Genomic DNA, 26,758 nt, shown 5'->3' with positions numbered 1-26,758 from the left:
AGGTAACTGTCAATTGTCATTACTTGGTGAATTCTCCATGCCAGCCCTCTTCCCTCTCAAAGTATAAATATTGGTTTTCCACTTTTTTTAGGATTCTTGTAAACTGTCCTGATAAGTGCAAGACAAAAAAGCTTTGACTTTCTCTCTTTTTGGTGATACTCAAGTTCTGTACTACCAAACAGTGAGTGGATCTATGAAAATGTCCAATGTCCAGTCAACTGAAGCTGCTATCTTGTGCTCCTGAAATGCTGCTTGGCCTGCTGTGTTCATCCAGCTTCATGCTTTATTATCTTGGATTCTCCAGCATCTGCAGTTCCCATTATCTCTGCTATCTCCATAGGCAGGTTTCTGCACTAAAGTTCTGGAAAACAGGGTGGCAGCACTAAATTCTCCAGGACAATTAGTCAGAGAAGGTATGGGCTGGTTTTTATGCTAACATTTTATGAATGAATGAAAACAAAATTAAGCCACTATATGTGACCCTCCCTACACTGTCAATTCATGAAACAGATAGGTACAACATTTTAAATCTGGAAGAGATTAGTCAGAATCCAAAGGCTGTGACAATTTAATGGTTTCAGTATTTTTGTTTTTCATGTCAAATCGTGTGTCATCAGAAAACTGTGGCATCTCATAAAGTGCCTTTTTAAACCAATTAAGTATTAGATATGTCACACAGAACACAGAGATAGGAGCAGGAATAGGTCATTTACCCCATCGAATCACATGACCATTCAGTTCCTCAGATATTGAAACATTCCATATCTAAACTGGCAAGACCTGGACAATGTATCAATGTGGACTTCACCAGCTTCAAAATCTCCCCTTCCCCCACCGCATCCCAAAACCAGCCCAGTTCGTCCCCTCCCCCCACTGCACCACACAACCAGCCCAGCTCATCCCCTCCCCGCACTGCATTCCAAAACTAGCCCAGCCTGTCTCTGCCTCCCTAACCTGTTCTTCCTCTCACCCATCCCTTCCTCCCACCCCAAGCCGCACCTCCATTTCCTACCTACTAACCTCATCCCACCTCCTTACCCTGTCCGTCTTCCCTGGACTGACCTATCCCCTCCCTACCTCCCCACCTATACTTTCTCTCCACCTATCTTCTTTTCTCTCCATCTTCGGTCCGCCTCCCCCTCTCTCCCTACTTATTCCAGAACCCTCACCCCATCCCCCTCTCTGATGAAGGGTCTAGGCCCGAAACGTCAGCTTTTGTGCTCCTGAGATGCTGCTTGGCCTGCTGCGTTCATCCAGCTTCACACTTTATTATCTTAGACCTGGACAATATCCAGATTTGAGCTGACAGGTGGCAAGTAACAATCGCACCACCCAAGCGACAAGCAATAACCATCTTCAACAGGAAATGATCTAACAATCACCCCTCAACTTTCAAAGGCATACTGTCACTGAATCATTCACTCTCAACATCTTGGGGATCATTCAGAAACCAAACTAGATCAGCCATTTGTAATACGGAGGACTAAAAGAGCAAGTCAGTGCCTCGGAACCTTGCAGTGAGTAACTCACCACCTGACTCTCCAAATCTTGTTCATCATCTACAAAGCACAAGTCAGGAGAGCGAAGGAACGATTTATGTGTGACTGTTCAACAGGCTTGACACCATCCATAACAAAACAATCTGCTTGGGGTTGGTCTTCCATCCACAAACTTTCACTACCTCCACCAATGCTCAGTAGAAGCTATTCCATGCAGAAATTGAAAAAGGCATCTTAGATAGCACCTCCAAACCCAGGACCAATACCACCTAGAAGGACAAGAGCAGCAGACACACAGGAACATGAACATCTATAAGTCCCCCTCCAAACCACGTACCATCCTGTCTTGGAACTATACCACCATTCCTCCACTGTTACTGGGTCAATATCCTGAAACTGTTCCCTCAGTGTTATGGGTCCACCTACACCAAATGGACTGGAGTGGTTCAAGAGATAACTCACTACTACCTTCTCAACAACAAGTAGGGATGACAATAAATTCTGGCTAAGACAGCGAAGCCCAAATCCCACACATAAATTTAAAAAGGGCAATTTTCTCTCTCAATGCCTGACTCATGCTCCCTCCCGCAAATCCCTTGACACCTTTAGCCTTAGATATACTCAGTAACCTGGCCTTTACAGCCTTTTGTGGTACAGAATTTCAAACGGTCACCATTCTGTGCTGAAGAAATTTCCCTTCATCTCAGTCTGAAATGGCCTATGGCACATTTAGAAACAGTGACCCCATATTCTGCTCCTCTCCTCCACACCCTACCAAATGAGCCCCCCATTCCCCTCACCCCACTGGCCCAGGAAACATTATCCCTGCATCCTATCTGCCTAGCCCTGTGTTTTATGGGTAATTTGCATTGTTCAGTTATTGCTCAAGGTCAGCTCCCCTTGATTTCAATTGATTTCATTGTTTAACAGAAACTGAGGAAATAGTCATTGCTTTCGATAAATTTTCACATTTATATATATGACAGAATGTGGAGCTAACGAGAAAATAAATCTGCATGGTCTGAAAAAAAAGTGTTGCGTGGTGCAAAAGAACTCCAAATAACTCATGTCACAACTCAATACATCAGACCAACCCTATCAAACTCCTGTCCACCACCTAACTCAAATCATTCTGTTCCCTTGATACAATTTACATTTTCCACTTCAATGTTCTCTCCTTGTAACTTTTTCAAAAGATCAGTTAGCCCTTTGATGAATATGTTCCATTTGGCTTATTTTCTTACTCCTAATACCCTGGAATATATTTCTTAATCCTTTAAATTTGGTCATCCAGCAGTCTGGGGATACTTTCACCGCCACTGCTTCCTCCCCTCACGATTCCATTGATCCTCATTGTTCCCTTCCTATTTTTGAGGTTCCATTGTAGTTAACAAGTTACGTGCAAATTTGCTGACACTGAACAAAAGTACAGGACCTGGTGCAAGCCAGCAGGGATCAGGGACTAAATACAGATCTGGGAAAAAAACAACAGCATACTTTCAGATTTTTAGTTTAGTTTTGAAGATTATTCCCAATTGACAGTTAAGATGCTGCATAATACTGTTTGAGTTACAAGCCTGCTATCTTTCTTTTATACTTTACTGACAAATGCAGCTTAGGTCAGTAACCAATCAATAACTATTTAACTTTTATACTGTCTCAAATCCATAACCTGACACATCTGAATGAATCCAGACTGGATCTTGCTAATCTGCAGATTTGATGCATCAGATTGGATATTAGATTTTACATTTTTTCTCACTGAGGCAAGAGTTAATGGTTTCCATAATTTAACATTATCCATGACAAGATGGCAATAAAAATCACAAACAAGGGTTGCTTTTTCTATTCAATGTGAAGTAAAACTTCAATCTGCATTGTCCTTCAAGTCAGGAGAGAGGCTATTTTAAGGTGGGTATTTGTCATGGGTTTTACCAGTCCCTTGATGTTAGAGCTTCTCCTTGTTCCTTAGACGTGTGCACTTTTGGCATGTGTCGGGTTTGTTATTGAGTTGGAGCCTTGTGAATTGGGGTAATATTGGTTTTCCTGGCGTTGTGGTGAAGGGCCAGTGCAGCACGCAATCACTGTTCCCCCGAGCAGACACAGCATGGTGCCTATCCAACCCACAAAGAGAGAGTAGCCGAAATTGAAGAGCCGTGCATTTTGGTGGACTCCCACTGGGAACCAGATTGTGGCAACAGCTGCACAGATTGCTGTAAAATACAAACACAAGTAAAACCATACATTTATGTAACATCTTTGACAATGTCTTCCAAATAATCACTTATAAATCACTTCCAGTCTCAACTGTTGCTTTCCCTGCCCAACTCAGGCCTTATCTAATAAAACAAAGCAATTTGTTTTTCAGTAGTGCTTTTCTTGACCACAAGATGTTCCAAAGCACTTTGCCATCAGTTACGCCCTTTACTGAAATTAGTCACTATTGCAATGAAGAAAACATGGCAGTTAATAGTTAGGTAGCAAGATCCCACCAATAGCAATGAGATAATGTTCCGATAATCTGTTTCAGTGATATTGGTTGAGAGGTCAATGCTTTCAAAGGCACCAGCAAGAAGTCATTTACTCTTTTTCAAAATAACAATACAAAATCCCTTGAGTACACCTGAGACAGCAAGTGGAGCTTGGCTTACCAAACTAAATTTTGTGGTCAAGCCTGAGAAGGGCTTGAAAACTATAGTTCTACCAGTCAGTTGCAGCTGACCCCAAGCATTCTTCAGTGAGATCAGTTAAAGGAGTGATCCATTTCATTTGAAGGTCTAAGGACCGATGAACTATTTACGATTGGTAACTATAATCACTCACTAGAAAGTGGAGAGGATGAGAGGGTAAGGGACTACCCCTTAAATAAACAGACTGAAAACAGAATAACCTGATTTCTGTCACAGTTATCTCTAAGTGAGCTTGTCTGAATAGCACAGTTTTGTGTACTTGGCGCACAGTTGCATAGAACTGGACTGAGCATGCTCTGCATTGATTCCATGTGAAGGCTGAAGAGAAGTGGATATTCACTCTTTTGTTCAACTCTGGCCTTAATCCAGATCAGGGAATGAAATTAGATATGCTAACTCTCAACGAGACTCAACTTCTTTCCCACTGAGATCTTGGAATGACTGGAAGTGGTGATGTGGGGGTACATCTTTCCCAATAGTTGATCTGGGTAGTGGTGAACCAGCCATCCATTTTGTAATGATCTTGTTTTCCAATTAAAATGTTAATGTATTAGTAATGTGAGTGCGCAGTGACAATTCTCTCTTTTTTGCACATTTTCTTCAGATAGAAGTGGGCTTGCTGATTAAGCAGAAATAATTAGGCTGCGAGAAGGCTGGCCCCAGCACTGTCTACTGAATGTTGCTTAATAACCAACTACTGAGACAGTCTGGTGATCTGTAACTTACCCATCAACATGTAGAGAATGGAACCCAGCAAGGATTGCTTGTGCTTAGAAGAATGGGATTCGGCTCCAAACCTCATACATGGTAATGATGTGAGTATGAGGAGAGTTGCTGGCAGTCCCAGAATGGAGGCAGTGATCATCAGGGCTCGGCTGGTCTGCAGATAGGCTGTGTGAGGGAGAAATAACTATCATTAATATACCCATTTCAGAGATAGTGGAGATCAGTCAATACCAAGTGAGCTGATTAGTTAAGTTGCTATTTGACTTGAAGAGAGACATCACTGACTGGGGTAGTTTTTACTTTTAGTTCATTTTTAATAGTGGTTCATCATATGAGGGATAGAATCAGAGGATCGTGATACTTTATGGTATCAAAGATGGTGATTTGGCCCATCAGCTTCTTCTAGCTCTTTGAAAAATTTGATGGTGAAACAATGTAATGTGTGGCAGAATTTGGCTTTATAAATAGCGTATATAAAAAGTGCAATAACATACACAAAATGAAACTTGGATTCAATTTTTGTAAATCACAGATTACAGTTCAGTAGGACCATTGTGTCCAGTTATGGGCACTGCACTTTGAGAACGATGTCAAGATCTTGGAGAAGTGCGCAAGAGATTTACCATGATATTTGAAAAGACGAGAGAGTAGAGAGATCTGAAAAGCTACCATTGTTTGGTTAAGAGCAAAGAAGGTTCATAAAATTTTCTACAGATGTGTTTAAAATTATGAAGTCTTTAAGAGAGAGAATAGGAACAAATAATTGCAGGAGGGAAGTCATTAAATATCATTTTTAATTGCCAAAATGTTTGTGAGGAACATTAGGAGAATTTTTCTGTGTTGGGAGTTATCATGAACTGGAATGCATTACTTGAAAGGGTAGTAGGAGTAGATTGAATGATAACTTTAGAAGGAATTTGGCTATATTAGAAGCATTGAGTGGGTAGTGCAGTGGATGTTGTCTACATCGACTTTAGTAAGGCGTTTTGACAGGATCCCACATGGCAGACTGGTCAAAAATGTAAAAGCTGATGGGATACAAGGTAATGTGTCAAATTGGATCCAAGGTTTTCTTACTGACAGGAAACAAAGGTTGATGGCTGCCCTCATGAAAAATGGAAAGCTAATTCAAGTAGTGTTCTGCAGGATTTGGTGTTGGGACCCCTGCTGCTTGTTTCATACATTAACAATTTCGACTTGAATGTAGGGGTCACAACTGGGAAATGTGCAGACAAGACTAAAAGTGGTTGCATAGTAAATAGTGCGGAGGATAGCTGTAAGCTCAAAAACAATACAGATGGATTGGTGGAGTCAGCAGGAATGTGGTAGATGGAGTTCAACCCTGCTAAGTGTTAGGTAATGCATCCCAACCATTTCGACTCCCTCTCCCATTCCTCAGAAACCATTTCAACTCCCCCTCCCATTCCTCAGAAGCCATTTCAACTCCCCCTCCCATTCCTCAGATAACATGTCCATCAGGCCCCAAGATGAACTTCCATATCAAGCAGATGTTCACCTGCACATCTGCCAATGTGGTATATTGTATCCATTGCACCCAGTGTGGCTTCCTCTACATTGGGGAAACCAAGCGGAGGCTTGGGGACCGCTTTGCAGAACACCTCCGCACGGTTCGCAACAAACAACTGCACCTCCCAGTCGCTAACCATTTCAACTCCCCCCTCCCTTTCCTCAGATGACATGTCCATCATGGGCCTCCTGCAGTGCCACAATGATGCCACCTGAAGGTTGCAGGAACAGCAACTCATATTCCGCTTGGGAGCCCTGCAGCCCAATGGTATCAATGTGGACTTCACAAGTTTAAAAATCTCCCGTTCCCCAACAGCATCCCAAAACCAGCCCAGCCTGTCTCTGCTTCCCTAACATGTTCTTCCTCTCATCCATCCCTTCCTCCCACCTCAAGCCGCACCTCCATTTCCTACCTACCACCTCATCCTGTCCATCTTCCCTGGACTGACCTATCCCCTCCCTACCTATACTCTCCTCTCCACCTATCTTCTTTTCTCTCCATCTTCGGTCCGCCTCACCCTCTCTCGCCATTTATTCCAGTTCCCTCTCCTCATCCCCCTCTCTGGTGAAGGGTCTAGGCCCAAAACGTCAGCTTTTGTGCTCCTGAGATGCTGCTTGGCCTGCTGTGTTCATCCAGCTCCACACTTTGTTATGTTAGGTAATGCATGTTGTGAAGTCAATCAGTAAAAGAACATAAAATAAATGGGAACATAACTGGGAGGTGTGGATAAAGTGAGAGATCTTGGTATGCAGGTGCACAGGTCCCTAAAAGGTTGTCGTACCAGTAGGTAAAATTGTAAAGAAGGCAAATGGAGTGCTCTGCTTCATTGGCAGAGGTATAGAATATAAAAGTAGGGATATAATGGTGAAACTGCATAAGACACTGGTGAGGCCACAACTGGAATATTGTCTGCAATTCTGGTCACCACATTACAGGCAGAACATTATTGTTCTGAAGAGGGAGTGCACAGTAGATTTGCTAGAATCATAATTGAGCTGGATAATTGTAGCTCTGATGAGAGATTAAAGAGGTTGGCGTTGTTTTCTGGGAACAGAGAAGGCTGAGGGGCAATATGATTGAGGTGTACAAAATTATGAGCGGCAGAGATAGAGTAGACAGGACAAACCTGTTTGATTTGTCAGAAAGTTCAAACACCAGGGGTCATAGATTCAAGCTAAGTGCAGAAGGATTAGAGGGGGCGTGAGGAAAAACTTTTTATGCAGAGAGTGGTGGGTGTCTGGAATTCACTGCCTGAGTTGGTAGTGAATGCTGAAACCCTATAACTTTTCAAAAAGCACCTGGATCTGCACCTTGAGTGCTGAAAGAGGTTTAAGAAAGGGTATTTAGATGTCTTTGAGTTAGCAAAGACTAGATGGGCCAAATAACCCCTTCCGTTCTGTACCATTTCTATGGTTTCTCTGGTTCTTAAATGCCCCTGCCACTCACTTCCTCCTGCGATATCCCTGCCATACTCTACACATCCAATCCATTCCAATCCTCCCTGTCAGACCACTTCTTCCCATGCCATCCTGCTCACCTATACCAAGGCTCCCAATGTCCCTAGTGACATTCCATCTCCCCTTTCCCTCCAATGTTCTACCTTCCCTTCCATTTATTTCTGTCCTTTCTTCCCATGCAATCTTCCCTTTGCCCATCTTGCTTTCCACTTTTTAGCTGCTTTTTTTTAAAACTGGAAAACAAGGGTCTTGTATGTGTAAGGAGTTGGAATTGAGTGCATAGCCTTGCTGTGTAATGATACACCAATTACATTTTACCTTTACACTAAATAATTACTTATATACACTAAATAATATAATTAGTGTAGTGATTATATGGAGTTCAGTGATTGGGGCTGTTAATTTTGTCCAAACAGCGAGCCTTGTCTGACAGATAAAAACACACGTATCAGACATTCACTCCTGAGATCTACATCTGAGGGAGCTGGATGAATGTTGAGGACTCCCCATGTGACAATGAATGGTGACTTGGTGATGGGATACTGGCCTTATTCGAGTTGTTTCAATTAGTTTATTTAGTTAAACTTAGTGTCACACAAATCTTACTTAGCCTGGAAATCCTGGTTCAGACAAGGATAATGATTGCTTGTTTGCAGAAGTGAGTGGGTTTAGAGGGGGTCAACACAACAGTGATAACCTAGTATTCCGAAAAGCATTAGCACCTTCATTGCAAAATAGGAGTGTCGCATTAGAAAACAGACAAAATAAACTTCTGAAACTTTTAAGCGTTTTCACCATTGGACTTTTGCAAGCTATCTGACTATCGAACAACTAAAACCCTTGTCTTTTACCAAGTGCTGAGTGCTCCTCACTCTTTTTGACCTAACTGTTTGAGGATTATCTGTCCTGCACGATGTTTATCGAAGGAAGACATTCAAAGCTAGGAAAGGAAATCCCAACATTGACTGATTCATCTAGTTCCAGCACATTTCCTGTTAGATCATCAGACAGAAATAGGATGTGACTATAGTAGGTCCAGAATTTAAAATAATGTTTGAAATTGTGTTCTGTAATATAGCTCACTGAATTGCCGTTGATATGGGGATGAGAAAGGGAGCAGAGTGTTTTGAGTGAGGTGCTTCAGAAGCACATTGAGAAGAGGCTGAGATATGGAAAGAATGTGGATCCACAGAGTTGCATTTCAAAGTGAGTCAGGCATGTCCTTTCATAATCTGAGACACGTTCATAAAAAATAAACAGAGAACTTGGGTTTATGTCTCAAAAAGATGGTAATGAAAACTAAAATTATATTAAACTTGTATTGAGCCTTAGTTGCTAGTGTGTTTAGTGTGCTAATTGTCAAAGGATATAGAGGCACCAAGAAAAGTGCAAACAAAATGTCCAATGATGATACCAAACCAAAGATTTACCTCTTTTGGCTTTGAATCAGAAGGATAAGGGGATGACTTCTCAGATATTTCGGGGCAGCATGGTGACTTGAGACAGCATGATGGATCAATGGTTAGCACTGCTGCTTCACAGTGGATCACACAATGTCCATGTGGATGATGCACTGTCACTCTACAATAATAGGTCACTCATATCCTCTCACGCTCTGGGACAATGGTTCACAACACTGTCCCTTCACACATTGGAACAGTGATTCACAGAATGCCATCTAACCTTCTGGTACAATGTATCACACAGTCTTTTTCCGAGGAGGATGACTTCAGCTTGTACAAGGGGGCATAGCTACAAATTGAAGGGTGATAGATTTAAGACAGATGTCAGAGGCAGGTTCTTTACTCAGAGTGGTAAGGGCATGGAACGCCCTGCCTGCCAATGTCGTTAACTCAGCCACATTAGGGGCATTTAAACAGTCCTTGGATAAGCATATGGATAATGATGGGATAATAAAATGTGAGGCTGGATGAACACAGCAGGCCCAGCAGCATCTCAGGAGCACAAAAGCTGACGTTTCGGGCCTGGACCCTTCATCAGAGAGGGGGATGGGGTGACGGTTCTGGAATAAATAGGGAGAGAGGGGGAGGCGGACCAAAGATAGAGAGAAAAGAAGATAGGTGGAGAGGATAGTATAGGTGGGGAGGTAGGGTGGGGATAGGTCAGTCCAGGGAAGACGGACAGGTCAAGGAGGTGGGATGAGGTTAGTAGGTAGGAGATGGAGGTGCGGCTTGGGGAGAGAGGAAGGGATGGGTGAGGGGAAGAATGGGTTAGGGAGGCAGAGACAGGTTGGACTGGTTTTGGGGTGCAGTGGGTGGAGGGGAAGAGCTGGGCTGGTTTTTTGGTGCAGTAGGGGGAGGGGACGAACTGGGCTGGTTTTGGGATGCGGTGGGGGAGGGGAGATTTTGAAGCTGGTGAAGTCCACATTGATACCATTGGGCTGCAGGGTTCCCAAGCGGAATATGAGTTGCTGTTCCTGCAACCTTCGGGTGGCATCATTGTGGCTCTCCAGGAGGCCCATGATGGACATGTCATCTAAAGAATGGGAGGGGGAGTGGAAATGGTTTGCGACTGGGAGGTGCAGTTGTTTATTGCGAACCAAGCGGAGGTGTTCTGCAAAGCGGTCCCCAAGCCTCCGCTTGGTTTCCCCAATGTAGAGGAAGCCGCACCGGGTACAGTGGATGCAGTATACCACATTGACAGATGTGCAGGTGAATCTCTGCTCAAAATGGAAAGTCATCTTGGGGCCTGGGATAGGGGTGAGGGAGGAGGTGTGGGGGCAAGTGTAGCATTTCCTGCGGTTGCAGGGGAAGGTGTCGGGTGTGGTGGGGTTGGAGGGCAGTGTGGAGCGAACAAGAGAGTCACGGAGAGAGTGGTCTCTCCGGAAAGCAGAGAAGAGTGGGGATGGAAAAATGTCTTGGGTGGTGGGGTTGGATTGTAGATGGCGGAAGTGTCGGAGGATGATGCGTTGTATCCGGAGGTTGGTGGGGTATTGTGTGAGAACGAGGGGGATCCTCTTTGGGCGGTTGTGACGGGGGCGGGGTGTGAGGGATGTGTTGCGGGAAATACGGGAGACGCGGTCAAGGGTGTTCTCGACCACTGTCGGGGGATAGTTGCGGTCCTTGAAGAACGTGGACATCTGGGATGTGCGGGAGTGGAATGCCTCATCGTGGGAGCAGATGTGGCGGAGGCAGAGGAATTGGGAATAGGGATGAAATTCCATCTCCTATTCCCAATTCCTCCGCCTCCGCCGCATCTGCTCCCACGATGAGGCATTCCACTCCCGCACATCCCAGATGTCCAAGTTCTTCAAGGACCGCAACTTTCCCCCCACAGTGGTCGAGAACGTCCTTGACCGCGTCTCCCGCAACACATCCCTCACAGCCTGCCCCCGCTACAACCGCCCAAAGAGGATCCCCCTCATTCTCACACATCATCCCACCAACCTCCGGATACAATGCTTCATCTTCCGACACTTCCGCCATCTACAATCCGACCCCACCACACAAGACATTTTTCCATCCCCACCCTTGTCTGCTTTCCGGCGAGACCACTCTCTCCGTGACTCACTTGTTCGCTCCACACTGCCCTCCAACCCCACCACACCCGGCACCTTTCCCTGCAACCACAGGAAATGCTACTCTTGCCCCCACACCTCCTCGCTCACCCCTATCCCAGGCCCCAAGATGACTTTCCATATTAAGCAAAGGTTCACCTGCACATCTGCCAATGTGGTATACAGATTCCACTGTACCCGGTGTGGCTTCCTCTACATTGGGGAAACCAAGCAGAGGCTTGGGGACCGCTTTGCAGAACACCTCAGCTCAGTTCGCAATAAACAACTGCACCTCCCAGTCGCAAACCATTTCCACTCCCCCTCCCATTCTTTAGATGACATGTCCGTCATGGGCCTCCTGCAGTGCCACAATGATGCCACCCGAAGATTGCAGGAACAGCAGCTCATATTCCGCTTGGGAACCCTGCAGCCCAATGGTATCAATGTGGACTTCACCTGCTTCAAAATCTCCCCTTCCCCCACCACATCTCAAAACCAGCCCAGTTCGTCCCCTCCCCTCACTGCACCACACAACCAGCCCAGCTCTTCCCTTCCACCCACTGCATCCCAAAACCAGTCCAACCTGTCTCTGCCTCCCTAACCTGTTCTTCCTCTCACCCATCCCTTCCTCCCACCCCAAGCCGCACCTCCATCTCCTACCTACTAACCTCATCCCACCTCCTTGGCCTGTCCGTCTTCCCTGGACTGACCTATCCCCTCCCTACCTTCCCACCTATACTCTCCCCTCTACCTATCTTCTTTTCTCTCCATCTTTGGTCCGCCTCCCCCCTCTCCGTATTTATTCCTGAACCCTCACCCCATCCTCCTCTCTGATGAAGGGTCCAGGCCCGAAACGTCAGCTTTTGTGCTCCTGAGATGCTGCTGGGCCTGCTGTGTTCATCCAGCCTCACATTTTATTATCTTGAATTCTCCAGCATCTGCAGTTCCCATTATCACTGGATAATGATGGGATAATGTAGGGGGAGGGGCTTAGATTAGTTCACAGGTTGGCGCAACACAAGGCTGAAGGGCCTGTTCTGCGCTGTATTGTTCTATGTCCTATGTTCCATTTCACACTCTGGGACAGTGGGTCACAACAATATCCCGTCACACTCTGGAACAGTGAGCCACAGGCTGTCCTCTCACACACGGGGACAGGAGGTCACACAATGTCATTTCACATTCTGGGACAGAAGATCATCTTTTTCTGTAAATCAGGGAATGGGGCAGTGAAAAGAAAATAACATAATACCAAGGTGAGACAAAGAGTGAAAGGAAGGGAAAAGAAAAATCATAGAGAAATGTACAAGTATCAAGATAGAGAGAAAAATGAAAAGTGTCAAAGAATAGAACTGAAGGTTAGTAATTAGATGGACGAATGAAGAGAAAGAGAAGTATATCAAGACCAAGAGGGGAAAAAGAAAGAGATGGGTATCAATGAAATTAAACAGACAGCAAAATGAAGACAGACTAAGTCAGTCAGTCAGACAGATGGTGAATATCTTAAAGCCACACACGCCTTATAAAAAGGAGATAGACAATGCGAAAGGAAACCTGATCACCACATTGTTGATGCTGGGATTGGGCTGATTGCTGAGTAAATGGGTCCTGTTTAAAGGGCAATCCTGTCGGTCAAATTATTTCTCTTGTCAGTAAAGGGCAAAGTAACTTGCATTCAATGCCAATTACATAACATCACAATGATTATTAATTATTCACTTTCAAACAAAACAAAAAATAAATGAAAATCTTTGCCAAACGTTCTTTGATTTTGCCAAGTTCATGCCCCTTTAAGTTGCTTCAGCTCGCCTCATTTCCTCTGGTCGTATAGTGCAGAGCCCAGCTGCTAGCACGCTTTCACAGATTACACAACCACAGCTGCAAAAGCATTGACTTCAGCCACAATTTCACTCACACGGTGCTATCTTTACCTTGACCTACGCTTGGAACAATAACTGGGAACTGCAGCAAATTAAAAGGGCTATAAAAGGATAATTTTATCCGTGGTGGTGGAATTGTGGTTGGAAAGATTTGTTGCAAACAATCATGTGACTTTCCCCATCTAGCTGTCCACTATCTGTGGAAAGCATAGCACATTGTAGGCACAAAACTAAGAGAGATCAGGGAGTAAGAGGCATTGGTAAATCGTGGTTCTGTGAGATTAAAGACTATGTGTTCGATTCCTACTGTGTAGTGGTTTTAGCCCCTAATCCAGACTGATCCGCCTAGATCACAAGTGAGGAAAGCTGCACCATTTGAGATGTCATGTTTCATATGAGATGTTGAAACAAGGACTTGTCTGTCATCTCAGTGAATATAAAACACCTGACATCATTTCACAGAATAGTAGAATTTTCTGATGTTTGTTTTTCAACCAAAATCACAAAACTACAGTTCTCTCATTGCTGTTTGTGGGGTGTTGCTGTGTGAAAAATGGTGGCCACACTTCCCTTGCCACAGTAACTGCACTTGAAAATATACCTCATTAACTGTCAAGCATACTGGATATTCTGAGGTTGTAAGAGGCTCTGTAAATTGAAGCTCTCTTCTTTTCTTCATTATGGTTTCCAGTGTAGAGTGTGGCTTGTTTCTTGCAGAACCATGAGTGTTAAACTTTGTCAGGTGAGGCAGGTTCAGTATATTCAGAACTAAGTTCATTGCTCAACGTTCATATAATCTATGATATCACAGAATCAGACCATTCAGCCACCTGGGCTTCTTTATCCAAACTTCAGGTGAGGCTCCTCCACCTTTATTCACTGTAAGAATATGAGCTCAAAGGATATTTTTGTGGATTAGACATTTTAAAAGTTAAACGGCTCTACAGTTTTTTCTGGAAAGCTTTTTATTTCTGAGAAACAAAATGCTGTGGATTTTCTTCTGACTCAACACTTTGAATGCATTGGAAATGCTGCAAACACACTTCTAGTCATTCAAAGAACAAGGGAAACTTTCTTCTGAATAGAGAAATACATGGAACTTCTGTAAACTTTCAAAATACAGTGAATTATAAATCATCTTCACTTAATTTCTGTGCACTAAACATTGATACTGCTAGAATACGTGCTAATATCAAATGCCCGGATTGCACCATCACCATTGAAACAGAAGCCAAGAACAGAATTTTTTTGCTAAAAGAGATGACAGAGGCCGAGGACACCTTACCCAAAGACAAACATTATCAAGCTTGTGATTGCATGAGATAGTCGTGTGTGTTTGTATGTCTGTGTGTGTGTTTCTCTGGTGTGTGAATACTTTCCTGTCTTTAAATGTTTAAGAAATTGCAGCATAACTGTTCTTTAAAAGTCTGTCTTCTAAAAAAAGCCTGATATTGAGTTTATATTTTATATTGTCATAGTTACCCACAAAGGAATCAGTATTTCTAAATTTCTATGCATTTGATTGTGTATTTGTTTTAATTTAAGATTACGCACCCAGAACTGAGGAAAACTTTGAAAGGCATTTTAAATGAAAGACATTGTTGTAGATTTATTTTTAATTAAAATTTACTTGGATAATTGTGGAGAGGCACCATTGAGCATGTTTTATAAAAGATAAGCTTCAACCTTGAAGTTACAGTTGCCAATGTAACTGGCAGAAAATCAATTCAAAGCACTTGGTTTTAACAGAATTTGAATAAAAAAACTTCTGCTGCTTCATACTGTTTAAATTAAAGAAGTGTGGTTTTATTTTACTTTAGCTTGAGCAGTTTACCAACGACACGAAGATAGGAAGCATGAAAAGCAATGCAGATGGTAACTCAGCTAAGTATTATTTATAAATTAAGCAAATAGTCAAAATTCTGAAGAATGGTTCAAAGTAGGGAAAGTGAATTACATCCATTTTGATTCATTGAAGGACAGAACAGAGTGCTTTCTAAATGGTGAAAAGATAGAAACAATGGAGATCTAAAAGAGATTTGGGAATCCACATACATGAATTATTAAAATGTCACGGCTAGGTCATAGAATCATGGAGTCATATAACATGAAAACAGATTGTTTGGTCCAATATATTCATGCTGACTAGATATGCCAATCCTACCTAGTCCCATTTGCTATCATTTGGCCCATATCCCTCCAAACCCTTCCTGTTCATATACCCATCCAGATGCCTTTTAAATGTTGCAATTTTGCCAGGCTCCATCACTTCCTCTGGGCAGCTCATTCCATACATGCCGAACCCTTTCCATGAAAAAGTTACCCTCGGGTCTTTTTTAAATCTTTCCCCTCTCACTTAAACCTATGTCGTCTAGTTTTGGGCTTCTCCACTGTAAGGAAAAGACCGTGGCTTCTTATCTTATGCCCTCATGATTTTATAAACATCTATCAGGTCACTCTTGACACTTCAAGGGAGAAAAAGCCTATTTAACCTCTCCCTACTGTTCAAATCCTCCAGTACCAGCAATATCCTGGTAAATCTCTTCTGAACGCTCTCCAGCTTAATAATATCCTTCCTACAACAGGGTGACTAGAATTGAACACAGTACTGCAGATGATACCTCAACAATGTCCTGTACAGCCATAACATGACATCCAAATTCCGATACTAAACATTATGACCGATGAAGGCAAGCCTGCCAAATGCCTTCTTCACCATCCTGTCCACAAATGACTCACTCTCAAAGAACTGTGAACATGTACCTCTTAGTCTCTTTGTTCAGCAACACTCCCAGGGCTCTATCGTTAAGTGTGTAAGTTGTGCCCTGATTTGCCTTCCCAAAATGCAACACCTCATACTTATCTACATTATACTCCATCTGCCACTCCTCGGCCCATTCGCCCATGTGATCAAGGTCCTGTTGTTGGCCTTCAATGTGATAGATTTTGAATACAGGAGCAGGGATGTGTTGTTGCAGTTATACAGGGCCTTGGTGAAGCTATACTAAGAATATCGTGTGCAGTTTTCTGAGGAAGGATGCTGTTGCTTTCGAGGAGTGCAGCGAAAGTTTACCAGGCTGATTCTGGGGATAGCGGACCTGACGTATGAGACAAGATTGACTAGGTTGGGATTGTTTTCGCTAGGGTTCAGACAAATGAGGGTGAATCTCATAGGGAAGTATAAAATTCTAGCAGGACTGGACAGGGTAGATGCAGGGAAGATGTTTGATGGTGGGTGTGTCCAGCACTGGGGGTCACAGTATGAGGATTCAGGGTAGACAATTTAGGACAGAGATAAGGAGATATTTTGGTGAGCCTGTGGAATTCATTACCACAGGAAGTAATTGTTGCCAAAATGTTGAATGTATTCAAGAGGTGACTAGATGTAGCAATTGGGACAAATGGGACCAAAGGTTATAGCGAGAAAGCAGGATTAGGCTATTGAATTGGAATATCAGACATGATCATGAAGAAGGGCGGAGCTGGCTCAAAGGGCTGAGTGGCCTTCTGTTGCTCCTATCTCCTATGTTTCTAAGTACTCTGAAATAATCTTCTTCATTGCCCAATAAACCACCTATTATGGTGTCATCTTCAAATTTACCAATCATACCTCCTAGATTCACATCCAAATCACTTATATAAATGACCAAAAGCAGTACAGAGATGGATAAAAGCTCAAATTAGATCTTGACCTTTATAATATAGAGGACAACAATACAGCAGAGTTAAAGTCATGCTTTGGCTATACAAAACTCTAGCCAAACTATATTTGGAACAATGTGAACTGTTTTGGGAACCATTTCACAGGAAGAACGTGTTGGTTATGGAAAGAATGCAACATGTATTGACCAAAATTGTATCTGGAATCCAAGGCTAAACCCCCAAGAAGAGAGCAAGTAAAAACAGAAAGTGCTGGAGAAATTCAGCAGGTCTGGCAGCATCCTCGGAAAGAGAAACAGAGTTAAAGTTTCAGTCCGATAGATTCTGAAGAAGGGTCATATTAGACTCAAAACATTAACTCTGTTTTTTGCTCCACATATGCTGTTAGACTTGTTGTGTTTCTCCAGCATTTTGTGTTTTCATTTCAGATCTCCAGCATTTGCAGTATTTTGCTTTTATTTAAGAGATTAAATAAAATAGGGTTGCATTTTCTGGACTTTACAGGTTAAATAAGCAATAATTTGATCACAACTTTCAAGGTATTAAAGAGATCCAGCAGATTGGGAGAAATTTAGAGATTGATTACAGTAAGTAATTGCATTTTGTGCAAACATTAACAAGTAATAAAATGATCTAGAATGGGATAACTTAAAAAAAGAGAAGATTGTATCCCTGTTCTTTTGTAAAAACTGCCAAATTGCAGTGTACTGCTTTAGTTCCACTGGCTGTAATTCTGCCATATTTCCTTTTCTTTTATCAGAATAGTTTGGTTTAACTGTGAAAGCTAAAGGGTTTATCTTTCTTTTACATCAATTGGAAAGGCATCTGATGAATGAAAAGAAAAAAAAGACTATTTACTTTTTATTGCTTTACTTTATGTGCTTTATATTGTGCTTAGTTTGTAAAACATCTTTTATTCATTAACAGAATGTGGCTTTTGCATGTTAGGTCAGCATTTATTTCCCATTCCTAGTGCCCTTGAGTCTGAATTATTGAGGCATGGATGCTGAGTAAGCTGGGGAAATAAATAGTGATGTCTTGAGGAGAGTACACCAGTACACATTACGAAAGAGGGGTTGCTGGAATTCCTAAAACACGTTAAGGTGGATGAACCTCTGGGACTTGATAAAGTATATTCCAGATTTTGTGGGAGGCTAGGAAGGAAATTGTGGAGCACTGAGCAGAGATATTTGTATCATTGACAGCCATGGGTGAAGTGCCTGAAGACTGGGGGGTGACTAATGTTATGCCATTGTTTAAGAAAGGCTGCAGGTAAATGCCTGGGAACTATAAGCTGGCAACCCTAATGTCTCTGGGGAATAAGTTGTTGGAGGGGATTCTGGGAGACAGGATCTACAGGTATTTGGAGAGGCAAAGACTCATTTGGGATAGCCTTAGTGCTCATGAAATCATGTCTCACGAGTTGATTGAGCTTTTTGAAGGGATAATCGAGAAGGTGGACGAGGGCAGTGTGGTAGACATTGTCTGCATATACTTTAGCAAGGCCTTTAACAATGTACTTGTTACTTCAATGTACCTACATTAACAATCTTAGGATGTTGCGTAAGACTAAATTTCATGGAATCCAGTGAGAGCTAGCTAATTGAATACAAAATTGGCTTGACAGTAGTTCATAAAGGATGGTTGTGGAAGGTTGTTTTCCAAACAGGAGACCTGCGACCAGTGGTGTTCCACAGGGACTGATGCTGCATCCACTGTTATTTGTCATTTTTAGAAATGATTTGGATGACAATTTAAGAAGTATAGTTAGTAAGTTTTCAGATGACACGAAGGTTGGTGGTATAGTGGACAGTGAAGAATGTTATCTGGGAATACAGAAGATCTTGATCAACTAGGTCAGTGGACTGAGGAATGACAGATGTAGTTTAATTTTGATAAATGCAAGGTGTTGCATTTTGGTAGGTCAAACCAGAGCAGGACTTACTCCAGTCAATGTAGCACCCTGGGGAGGGTTACAGCAAAAAGAGATCTAGGGATACAAATTCATAGCTCCTTGAAAGTCGAGTCAAAGGTAGACAGGGTAATGAAGAAAGCTTTCGGCATGCTTGCTTTTACCGATCAGAGCACTGAGTATAGGAATTGAGACATCTTATTGCAGCTATAAAAGACACTGATGAAACCACATTTGGAGTTTTGCATGCAGTTCTAACCATCCTACAGTAGAAAGGATATTATTAATCTAGAAAGAGTGCAGAAAAAATTTACGAGGATGCTACCTGGGCTGGAGAGTTTGAGTTCTAAGGAGAGATTGGGTAGACTGGGACGTTTTTCCCTAAAACGTACAAGACTGACGGATGACCTTATAGAGGTCTATAAAATCATGAAAAGCATAGATAAGGTAGATAGCTAACAGCTTTCCTCTTTGGTAGGGGACTCTAAAACTAGAGGGCATAATTTTAAGGTAAGAGGCAAGAGGTACAAAAAGGACCAGAGAGGCAATGTTTTCATTGTTGTGAGTGGCTGGATTGGGCTGCCAGAGGTAGCAACGAAGGTGAGTACAATTTTGTCATTTAAAATAACATTTGAATAGGTGTGGAAGGTTATGGACCGAATGCAGGCAAATAGGACTAGATTAATTGTGAAAACTGGATGGCATGGAAAAGTTGAACTCAAGGACCTGTTTCTATGCTGTAAACTTCACTGACTGATTTCAGTTTGCTGGATATAAATTTCTGTATTGTTCAGTGTTAATATTTTTCACTTAAGTGGATCTTTACCCGAGGTGAAACTGTCAGCTGAGAAAATAACTCCTTGACATTTAAAGCGAAGCACCTGTTATTTCTTTCTGAAGAAGAGACGACAGTGGGTTCACAGTCCATGGGTGGAACTTTACCAGTTTAATGTGGATTATGTGAGGCAATGTGATATTTGAGTGTGATATGTTCGATGAGGCCCATCTCAATGTCAAGGTCATGTGTTAAATCATCCCCTGCTCATTTTGCTCAAGAGCCGTGTACAGATTCTCACCAGGCAGTGTCAAGTTCCGAAATGGTACTCGTTATTGCTTGTTAACTGCATTGTTAACAGCTCAACTCACCATGGGTTGCTCTCTCAAAGTCACAATACAGATCTGGACTGATAATGCTCATCCAGGTACTTTTAAATACAGTGCTGAAGCTATGGATGCCTATCAATTCCAAGGCCTCCAATGAGAAACAAGTTTCATCAGAAATGGCATGTAGTAAAGGAGGGATAGGAATTGGACATGTCTTGCTGTGAAGGCTCAAATGCTAATTATTCCAGTGAGTTAATAAGACAGAGAAAATTCGTTGGGCTTTGCAGCGATAATCACTCCACGAAACTCAACATAACTTCCACTTTTGCCAAAAATATTAAGATTTAGCCATACAAGGATGACATGGTAAGACAAACAATTCTCCTCAGTTTTAAGAATTTAATAATTTTTCTGCAAACATCAGATGTCACAACGTATTGAGAAATTGGACTAAAGGTTTGCATTTCAAAAAACTTTCTTAACTGTTTCAGGTCCCCCGTTAGCTACTGGAACAAAGCTCGGGAAGCTGAGTTGTGGAGGTTAACTCCAAGTATCCCTATCTCTAGTAGAAAACCACCAAGCATGGTAAATTTTGTTTTTCAAAGTTAAAAACAAGGTGACATGAATTGCAATTTCAAGTAATCAATTTAAAATTTTACCCGATGATTAAAGACAAAATACATTTTTCATTAAAAGAAGAAAGAAGAAGGCAGTTTTATATCAATGAAGAAAGTTTCAGGGAAACAAAATAGAACATTAACAATCCTGTCGATCCTGGTAATATGACTACGGTAAAACAAACTCAGCCACAATGTGTCAGGCAATCAAAAGTCAAGATTGGCTTCCTAGCAAGCAGCATTTCACAGGATGTGAAGTTCAGGCCAAGCTAAATCAGATGGAGATGGAGCTTGTTGAGGTGTAAAGCATGCGTGTGTGTGTGTGTGCGTGTGCGTGTGCGTGTTGTTTGCAATGTCACAATTTACCCTCCATGTGAGGAATGAATGGATATTTTTAAGGGCAGCAGAGTTTTGATGTGGACTACATTTAGAGAAGGTTGAAGATCGGAGAAGGGGGAATAGCCATTGATGAGAATTTCTGCAGCAGATGACCAGAGGCAGCTGCTTATGGAGTGGAAGTAGGTGCTTTTGTGTGATGCCATGGATATGAGATGGGAAACACAACTTTGGGCCAAACAGATCCATCAAATGGCAGAAGTCTGAGATAGTGAGGAGGAAAATTGTGGCTCATTCAGGAACAGAAGCAAAGTTGTTGGAAAAGCTCAGCAGGTCTAGCAGCTTCTGTGAAGGAAGAAAACAGGCTCATTAAGGACTAATTGCCAGACACAATCTGACAGCAGTGAGGCAGGGGAGATGGTGAGAGAAATAAACTAGTGGTGTTGTCATTTTGTGGATTAATTGCCATGGTGTGTCCTTCTGAAATGGGACTGGAGGAATTGGGAGGATTGGTGTAATTTGGGAGCACCAGGAATAACTGTGTGCATGCAGCAAAAGAAGCCATTGTTAGAGATCTTCTGGCTTCAATAATTTCAGCGAGTGAGGAGCCAATCCAGGGCATGGCAAGTGGGCTATAAAATGTATGAAGGGCATTGGGGGAAGATGGTGAGATCAACCATATCTTAGATTGCAAAGGTGGTGATGAGGAAAACACAGCAATATATTTTTAATGAAGATCATGGCTATCGTCTTTTGTTCACCCCTTGAGGTGAAGATGTCTGCGTTCATTATTTGTATCATTTGCCAAAAACATAAATGACAAATGATACAAAGATGATGAGAAGGAATTGGCTGTGGTTTAGATTATAGTAAGGGAGAGGTGCCGGTCATCAACCTCTCTCCGTCGTCTGGATCAATCTTCATCCAGTGATACTTATGACTAAGCATCTTGAGATAAATCAGGAGCTGTGGGTGAGGATGGCGTTTTTAAAATTCGACATGTTCGCAGCACCACTCTGATTTATTTCAAAGCTTTTAGACCTTAAATTGGTCTCATCCACTCATTCACCCAGAGTCAGTCTTCCCATGCCCAGGCAGACAAATCCATAAGTCACCGAGGGAAATAGTCACAAATCTATGTTTTAATAGCTGTTGTCATGCGGAAGCCGCAGGTGAGAACCAATACAGTATGAGCCTCTCAAATGAGTGCAATTAACCCACCAATGAGAGGTCCTACCCCTCCCTTACACCCATGTTAGAAGTGACACTTCAATCCTGATAGTATGATGAAATCCTGAAAGGAGGGATTCCAATGTAAAGTTCCAGAAAATACTGGCACAGAGCTGAGAAGAGACAATGACTTTGAAGAGGAAATCAAGTTGAAGATACACAGTGCAAGTTTGCAACAAAAGGTAATTTTTCAGAATGGAAGAGAAATTTCCTTAATTTTTGAAATTGAGTGGAGCTATGGCTGAGATGGAGGTATTCCTCAAGTCATGAAGTACCAAGAGTCAGGAAGGGAATTTGAATACTTGAGAGTTCAATGGAAATGAAGGACAATATCAATCTGGCAGCTGACGTGTTCTTGGGGACAAAGTGGAGAGGGATGGGCCATATCTGGAAAAGTCACTTGAGATCAGGATCATTCAGAATCACACATTCATTACAACACAGATGCAGTAGTTTGTTACATCATGTCTATACTGACTCTCCAACGAGCATTATGTCTTAGTGCCATTCTCCTTATATTCTTGCATTGTTTCTATTCAAACAATCATCCAATGGCCTCTTGAATGCTTCAGTTGCCCCTGCATGTGGCAGGAGCAACCCAAAGGTGGAGCATTTGTCTTGTTGAATGAAGAAAATATAATTTTTTTCAACCCTTTTTAATGTTATTTGTGGTGATGGTGGTCAGTGTTGGATGGCTAAACTGGCTGCACACAAAGTCTGCTCAAATAGGTGCTACTGCGCTTGAAGATAAGGAGCATGCTGTGAGTACTTCCAGGATTGGCCAAGGTAAGGGCATGTGTTCCAACAGGGTATCAAAGCTCAGAAGATGACTATACAGACTTTACTAGTACTTGCTGGAGGGTAGAGAGCTAAAGGCTCGGAATTCATCCTTTTGAAAGAACAACTGTAAGTTACTTGGTGGGGTGGAACTTGTTAACAGGATTGGCCACAGAAAGAAGTGGGAAGCTGAAAGCGGGCAAAAGCATGTTGCTGGCAAGGCATACAGAGAAACAATACAGAGATGCTTGTAATTGAGAGCATGGAAGTAGTGAGGGTCTGGATATTTCTGTGGTGACTTCATAAGTGAATAGGGGAGGCCAGAGGAATAGGTCTAGGCAGGACAGCTGGGGGGTCAGGTCACAGGAGAGAGTGTGAGGGGAGCTGAGACAGAAATCAAAAGGATATGGAATCATAGAGTGGGAGGATGAAGGAAGAAAGGGACATTGGAAATTTAATTGAGAATCTAATTGAGGGGACAGCAAACACCAGTGGTTTCAACGAAAATATGAGAGGGCCAAAACAAATAAAAAGTTTTGAAAGTGAGCAGGGTGCTGGAAATGTAGGAGCACCAAACACAGTATTAGTCAGTAATGTTGTCCCTTTTACCATTACTAAATTGCCAATTTTCATTGGGTCTGTTACAATATCTTGCATACTTGGCACAAACAGAATTAGGAAATATAATGTGTAAAATGACATTGGAGTAAATTATCATGCAGCAATCTCAGGAACTGTGAGAATTACACAATTATACATTCACTCAATTCGTAACCATGGAATTTTGAGCAGGACAGAATAAGGATGAGGGGATTAGGGATGGGAAAAAGGTTTTAATAGTGTGGCTGAAAATACGGCTGCTGAAAATCCTAAGATAATTATAATATCTGCCAGAGTGCCCATATATTTCTATCAGAGGCGGAAGCTGTGATACTGAGTCTCGTTGTTCAGAAACCATTTCATTTCAAATTTACAGTTTTGGAATCATCAAAATTTCTCACCTACACCCAGAAGAGTAAAAATTCTAAATCAGCAGAAAATAGATTGAAAAAGAATAATATATCCACATTTTCACAGCATCTTTCACAACATCAAGATTCCTGAATACGCTTTATTGCCAATGAAATGCCTTTTCAATGTAGTCATTCGTTGTAACAAATGCAGCAAACATGCAGAGTGAGATCCCACAAACAGCAATATGATAATCACTACATATTGAGGCTGAACACCATAGTGAACAGCTGTGTTCTTATTCCGAAAGTGCCATTGAATCTTTTAATTCCCCTCAGAGTGCAGATGGGCACTCAATGTAAGAACCTATCTGAAAATCTGAACACCCAATAATGCAGCACTCGCTCCCCACAGTATTGCACCGGAGGGTTAGCCTGGATTACGGGCACAAGACTCTGGAGTAGAACATGAGCTACAAGTTCTTTCTCAAGTTCAACCGATTAAGTCACAACTAATACTTAGTGAGAATATTCACGTACCTTCCTACAGGGAAGTAATGACAAATATGCAGAATGAAAGATTAAATTGCTGCCCACCTTTGAGTTAGTGTCTACAAAAAATATTTATGATCTCCCGTTAGCACATATTAGTGAATGTCCTCAAGTTCTCTTTAAGTTCAAATTAAGATTCAAATGGAGAATAATTACCTCAATGAATTAGCACAGGAAAAATTAAGGAGCACATATAAATTAAATTTTTACCCAGTATTTTACCACTTGAAGTTAAATGGATTAATTCATCAGGTAAATCAGTGGAACATCAGATGGAGTCGTAAATTAGCTTCTGCAATGTGGCTTTGAAGAATATATTAATGGCTTGAAAGCATTCAGGGAAAGTTAAGAACCAGAAATTGAGGCAACGTATAAAATCAGGGTAGGAACAAAGTAAAGGAGGAGCAGGAGGAGGAGGAAATATGGAACAAAGTAAAGATGATGACACAGTAAAAATATTTAGATAAAATGATGCAAAGGAAATCAAGACAACGAATGGACAAATTGTATTTGTTTAAAAGTGGAACCAAAGGTGACATATATATGTCTAAAAATTAAAAAGCATTGGGGCATATTTAAAAAGGAGGTGGGGTTAATGTTGTCACAAGACTAATAGTGATGGATAAGTTACCTGGCATTGTCAGGATGTCTGTCAGAGTCTTGCAGTGATAACTGTCAGTTGATCGGTAACATTCAGTCCACAGTCCCTTCAGCTTCAATCCATTGAAATGGAGGCAATCACTCACTCCTGTTGAGCAGCTCTGAACCCATTCTTTGGTGATGGTGGCAATCAGAATAGCGATCCAGCCCAGGGAGCTCAGCATGAATCCCAGTAAATGCAGGCACACAGATGACATTTTGTCTTCAACTAACTGAATAATTCACTAATACAAAAATGTGGAAATATTTCAGGCCGGCTCTGTTCCTCCTGTAAAATATTCCTTCCAAAAATATAGAGCTTGACAGTCTCCAAGGTCTCTCAAGATACGCAAGATGCCCACGATAGGATTTGTGCTTGTTTTCAAAGTGAAAGTCTCTCTTTAGTTGTCCGTGTTCTTCTTAGAACAAAAACCTTTAAGCAGCACGATCACAGAAAGTGAGGCTGAATCCAAAACCAACTCTAAGAAAGTCTGAGCTTAAATTCTCCAAACCAATCAGGAAAACTGGGAGGGGACGATTAGGCAGGAACTTCCCTGGCCAATCAGTAAACGGAAAAAAACATTGAGTTTTTTTCTGTTCATGTCTAATTCCAGTAATAGGGAACAAATGCACTGACTGGAATCACATAAATAATAATTAACACAGATTATAGTACTTGATTTTAATAAAGAAAAAGACTTGCATTTACGTCATACCTTCCACAATCTCACAATGTTTAAATGTATTTAAAGACAAAGCTGTACTTTTGAGATGTGGCCACTTTTGAAGTGCTGGAAAGGTGGCAGTGAAGTTGTGATTAGGCAAGTTTTCAAAAACAGCAACATAATAATGAACAGAGATAGCAAAGTGTGGAGCTGGAGGAACACAGCAGGCCAAGCAGCATCAGACGTGCAGGAAAGCTGACGTTTTGGGCCTAGACTCTTCTTCAGATATGGGGGAGGGGAAGGGGTTTTTGAAACAAATAGGGAGAGGGGGGAGGTGGATAGAAGATGGATAAGGGAGAGGATAGGTGGCGAGGAGACTGACAGGTCAAATAGGTGGGGATGGACCCAGTAAAGGTGAGTGTAGGTAGGGAGTTAGGGAGGGGATAGGTCAGTCCAGGGAGGACGGACAGGTCAAGGCGATGGGATGAGGCTAGTAGGTAGGAGATGGGGGTGGAGCTTGAGGTGGGAGGAGGGGATTGGTGAGAGGAAGGACAGGTTAGGGAGGCGGAGACAAGCTGGGCTAGTTTTGGGATGCAGTTGGGGAGGGGAGATTTTGAAGCTTGTGAAGTCCACATTGATGCCATGAGGTGGCAGGGTTCCCAAGTGAAATGTGAGGTGTTGTTCCTGCAACCTTCGGGTAGCATCGTTGTGGCACTGCACGAGGTCCAGGATGGACATGTCATCTGAGGAATGAGAGGGGGAATTGAAATGATTTGCGACTGGGAGTTACTGTTGTTTAGTGCGAACCGAGCGTAGATGTTCTGCAAAGCGATCCCCAAGGCTCCACTTGGTTTCCCCAGGACAAGCTTCAAAATCTCCCCTCCTCCAACCACATCCCAAAACCAGCCCAGCTTGTCCCCGCCTCCCTAACCTGTCCTTCCTGCCACCTATTCCCTCCTTCCACCTCAAGCCCTCCCCCCATCTCCTACCGACTGGCCTCATCCCACCCCCTTGTCCTG

At 42.4% G+C, this 26,758-nt stretch overlaps 1 protein-coding gene across 1 annotated transcript; it reads right to left on the bottom strand.

Moving 5' to 3' along the window:
- Nucleotides 1–1,161: 1,161 nt before the first annotated feature.
- LOC125457852 (claudin-11-like) lies at nt 1,162–25,515 on the bottom strand. Its single transcript, XM_048542543.2, has 3 exons — nt 25,067–25,515; nt 4,916–5,080; nt 1,162–3,712 (listed from the first exon to the last, which is right to left on the bottom strand). The coding sequence occupies exons 1-3, from the start codon at nt 25,290–25,292 to the stop codon at nt 3,468–3,470; spliced, it is 636 nt and encodes a 211-aa protein (XP_048398500.1). The 5' UTR covers nt 25,293–25,515; the 3' UTR covers nt 1,162–3,467.
- Between the last annotated feature and the right edge of the window lie 1,243 nt (nt 25,516–26,758).

The sequence above is a fragment of the Stegostoma tigrinum genome, chromosome 14 (genome assembly GCF_030684315.1).
Source record: "Stegostoma tigrinum isolate sSteTig4 chromosome 14, sSteTig4.hap1, whole genome shotgun sequence".
Classification (NCBI taxonomy): domain Eukaryota; kingdom Metazoa; phylum Chordata; class Chondrichthyes; order Orectolobiformes; family Stegostomatidae; genus Stegostoma; species Stegostoma tigrinum.
The sequence above is the reverse complement of the archived record's forward strand: the minus strand, read 5'-3'. Positions and strand labels throughout refer to the sequence as shown.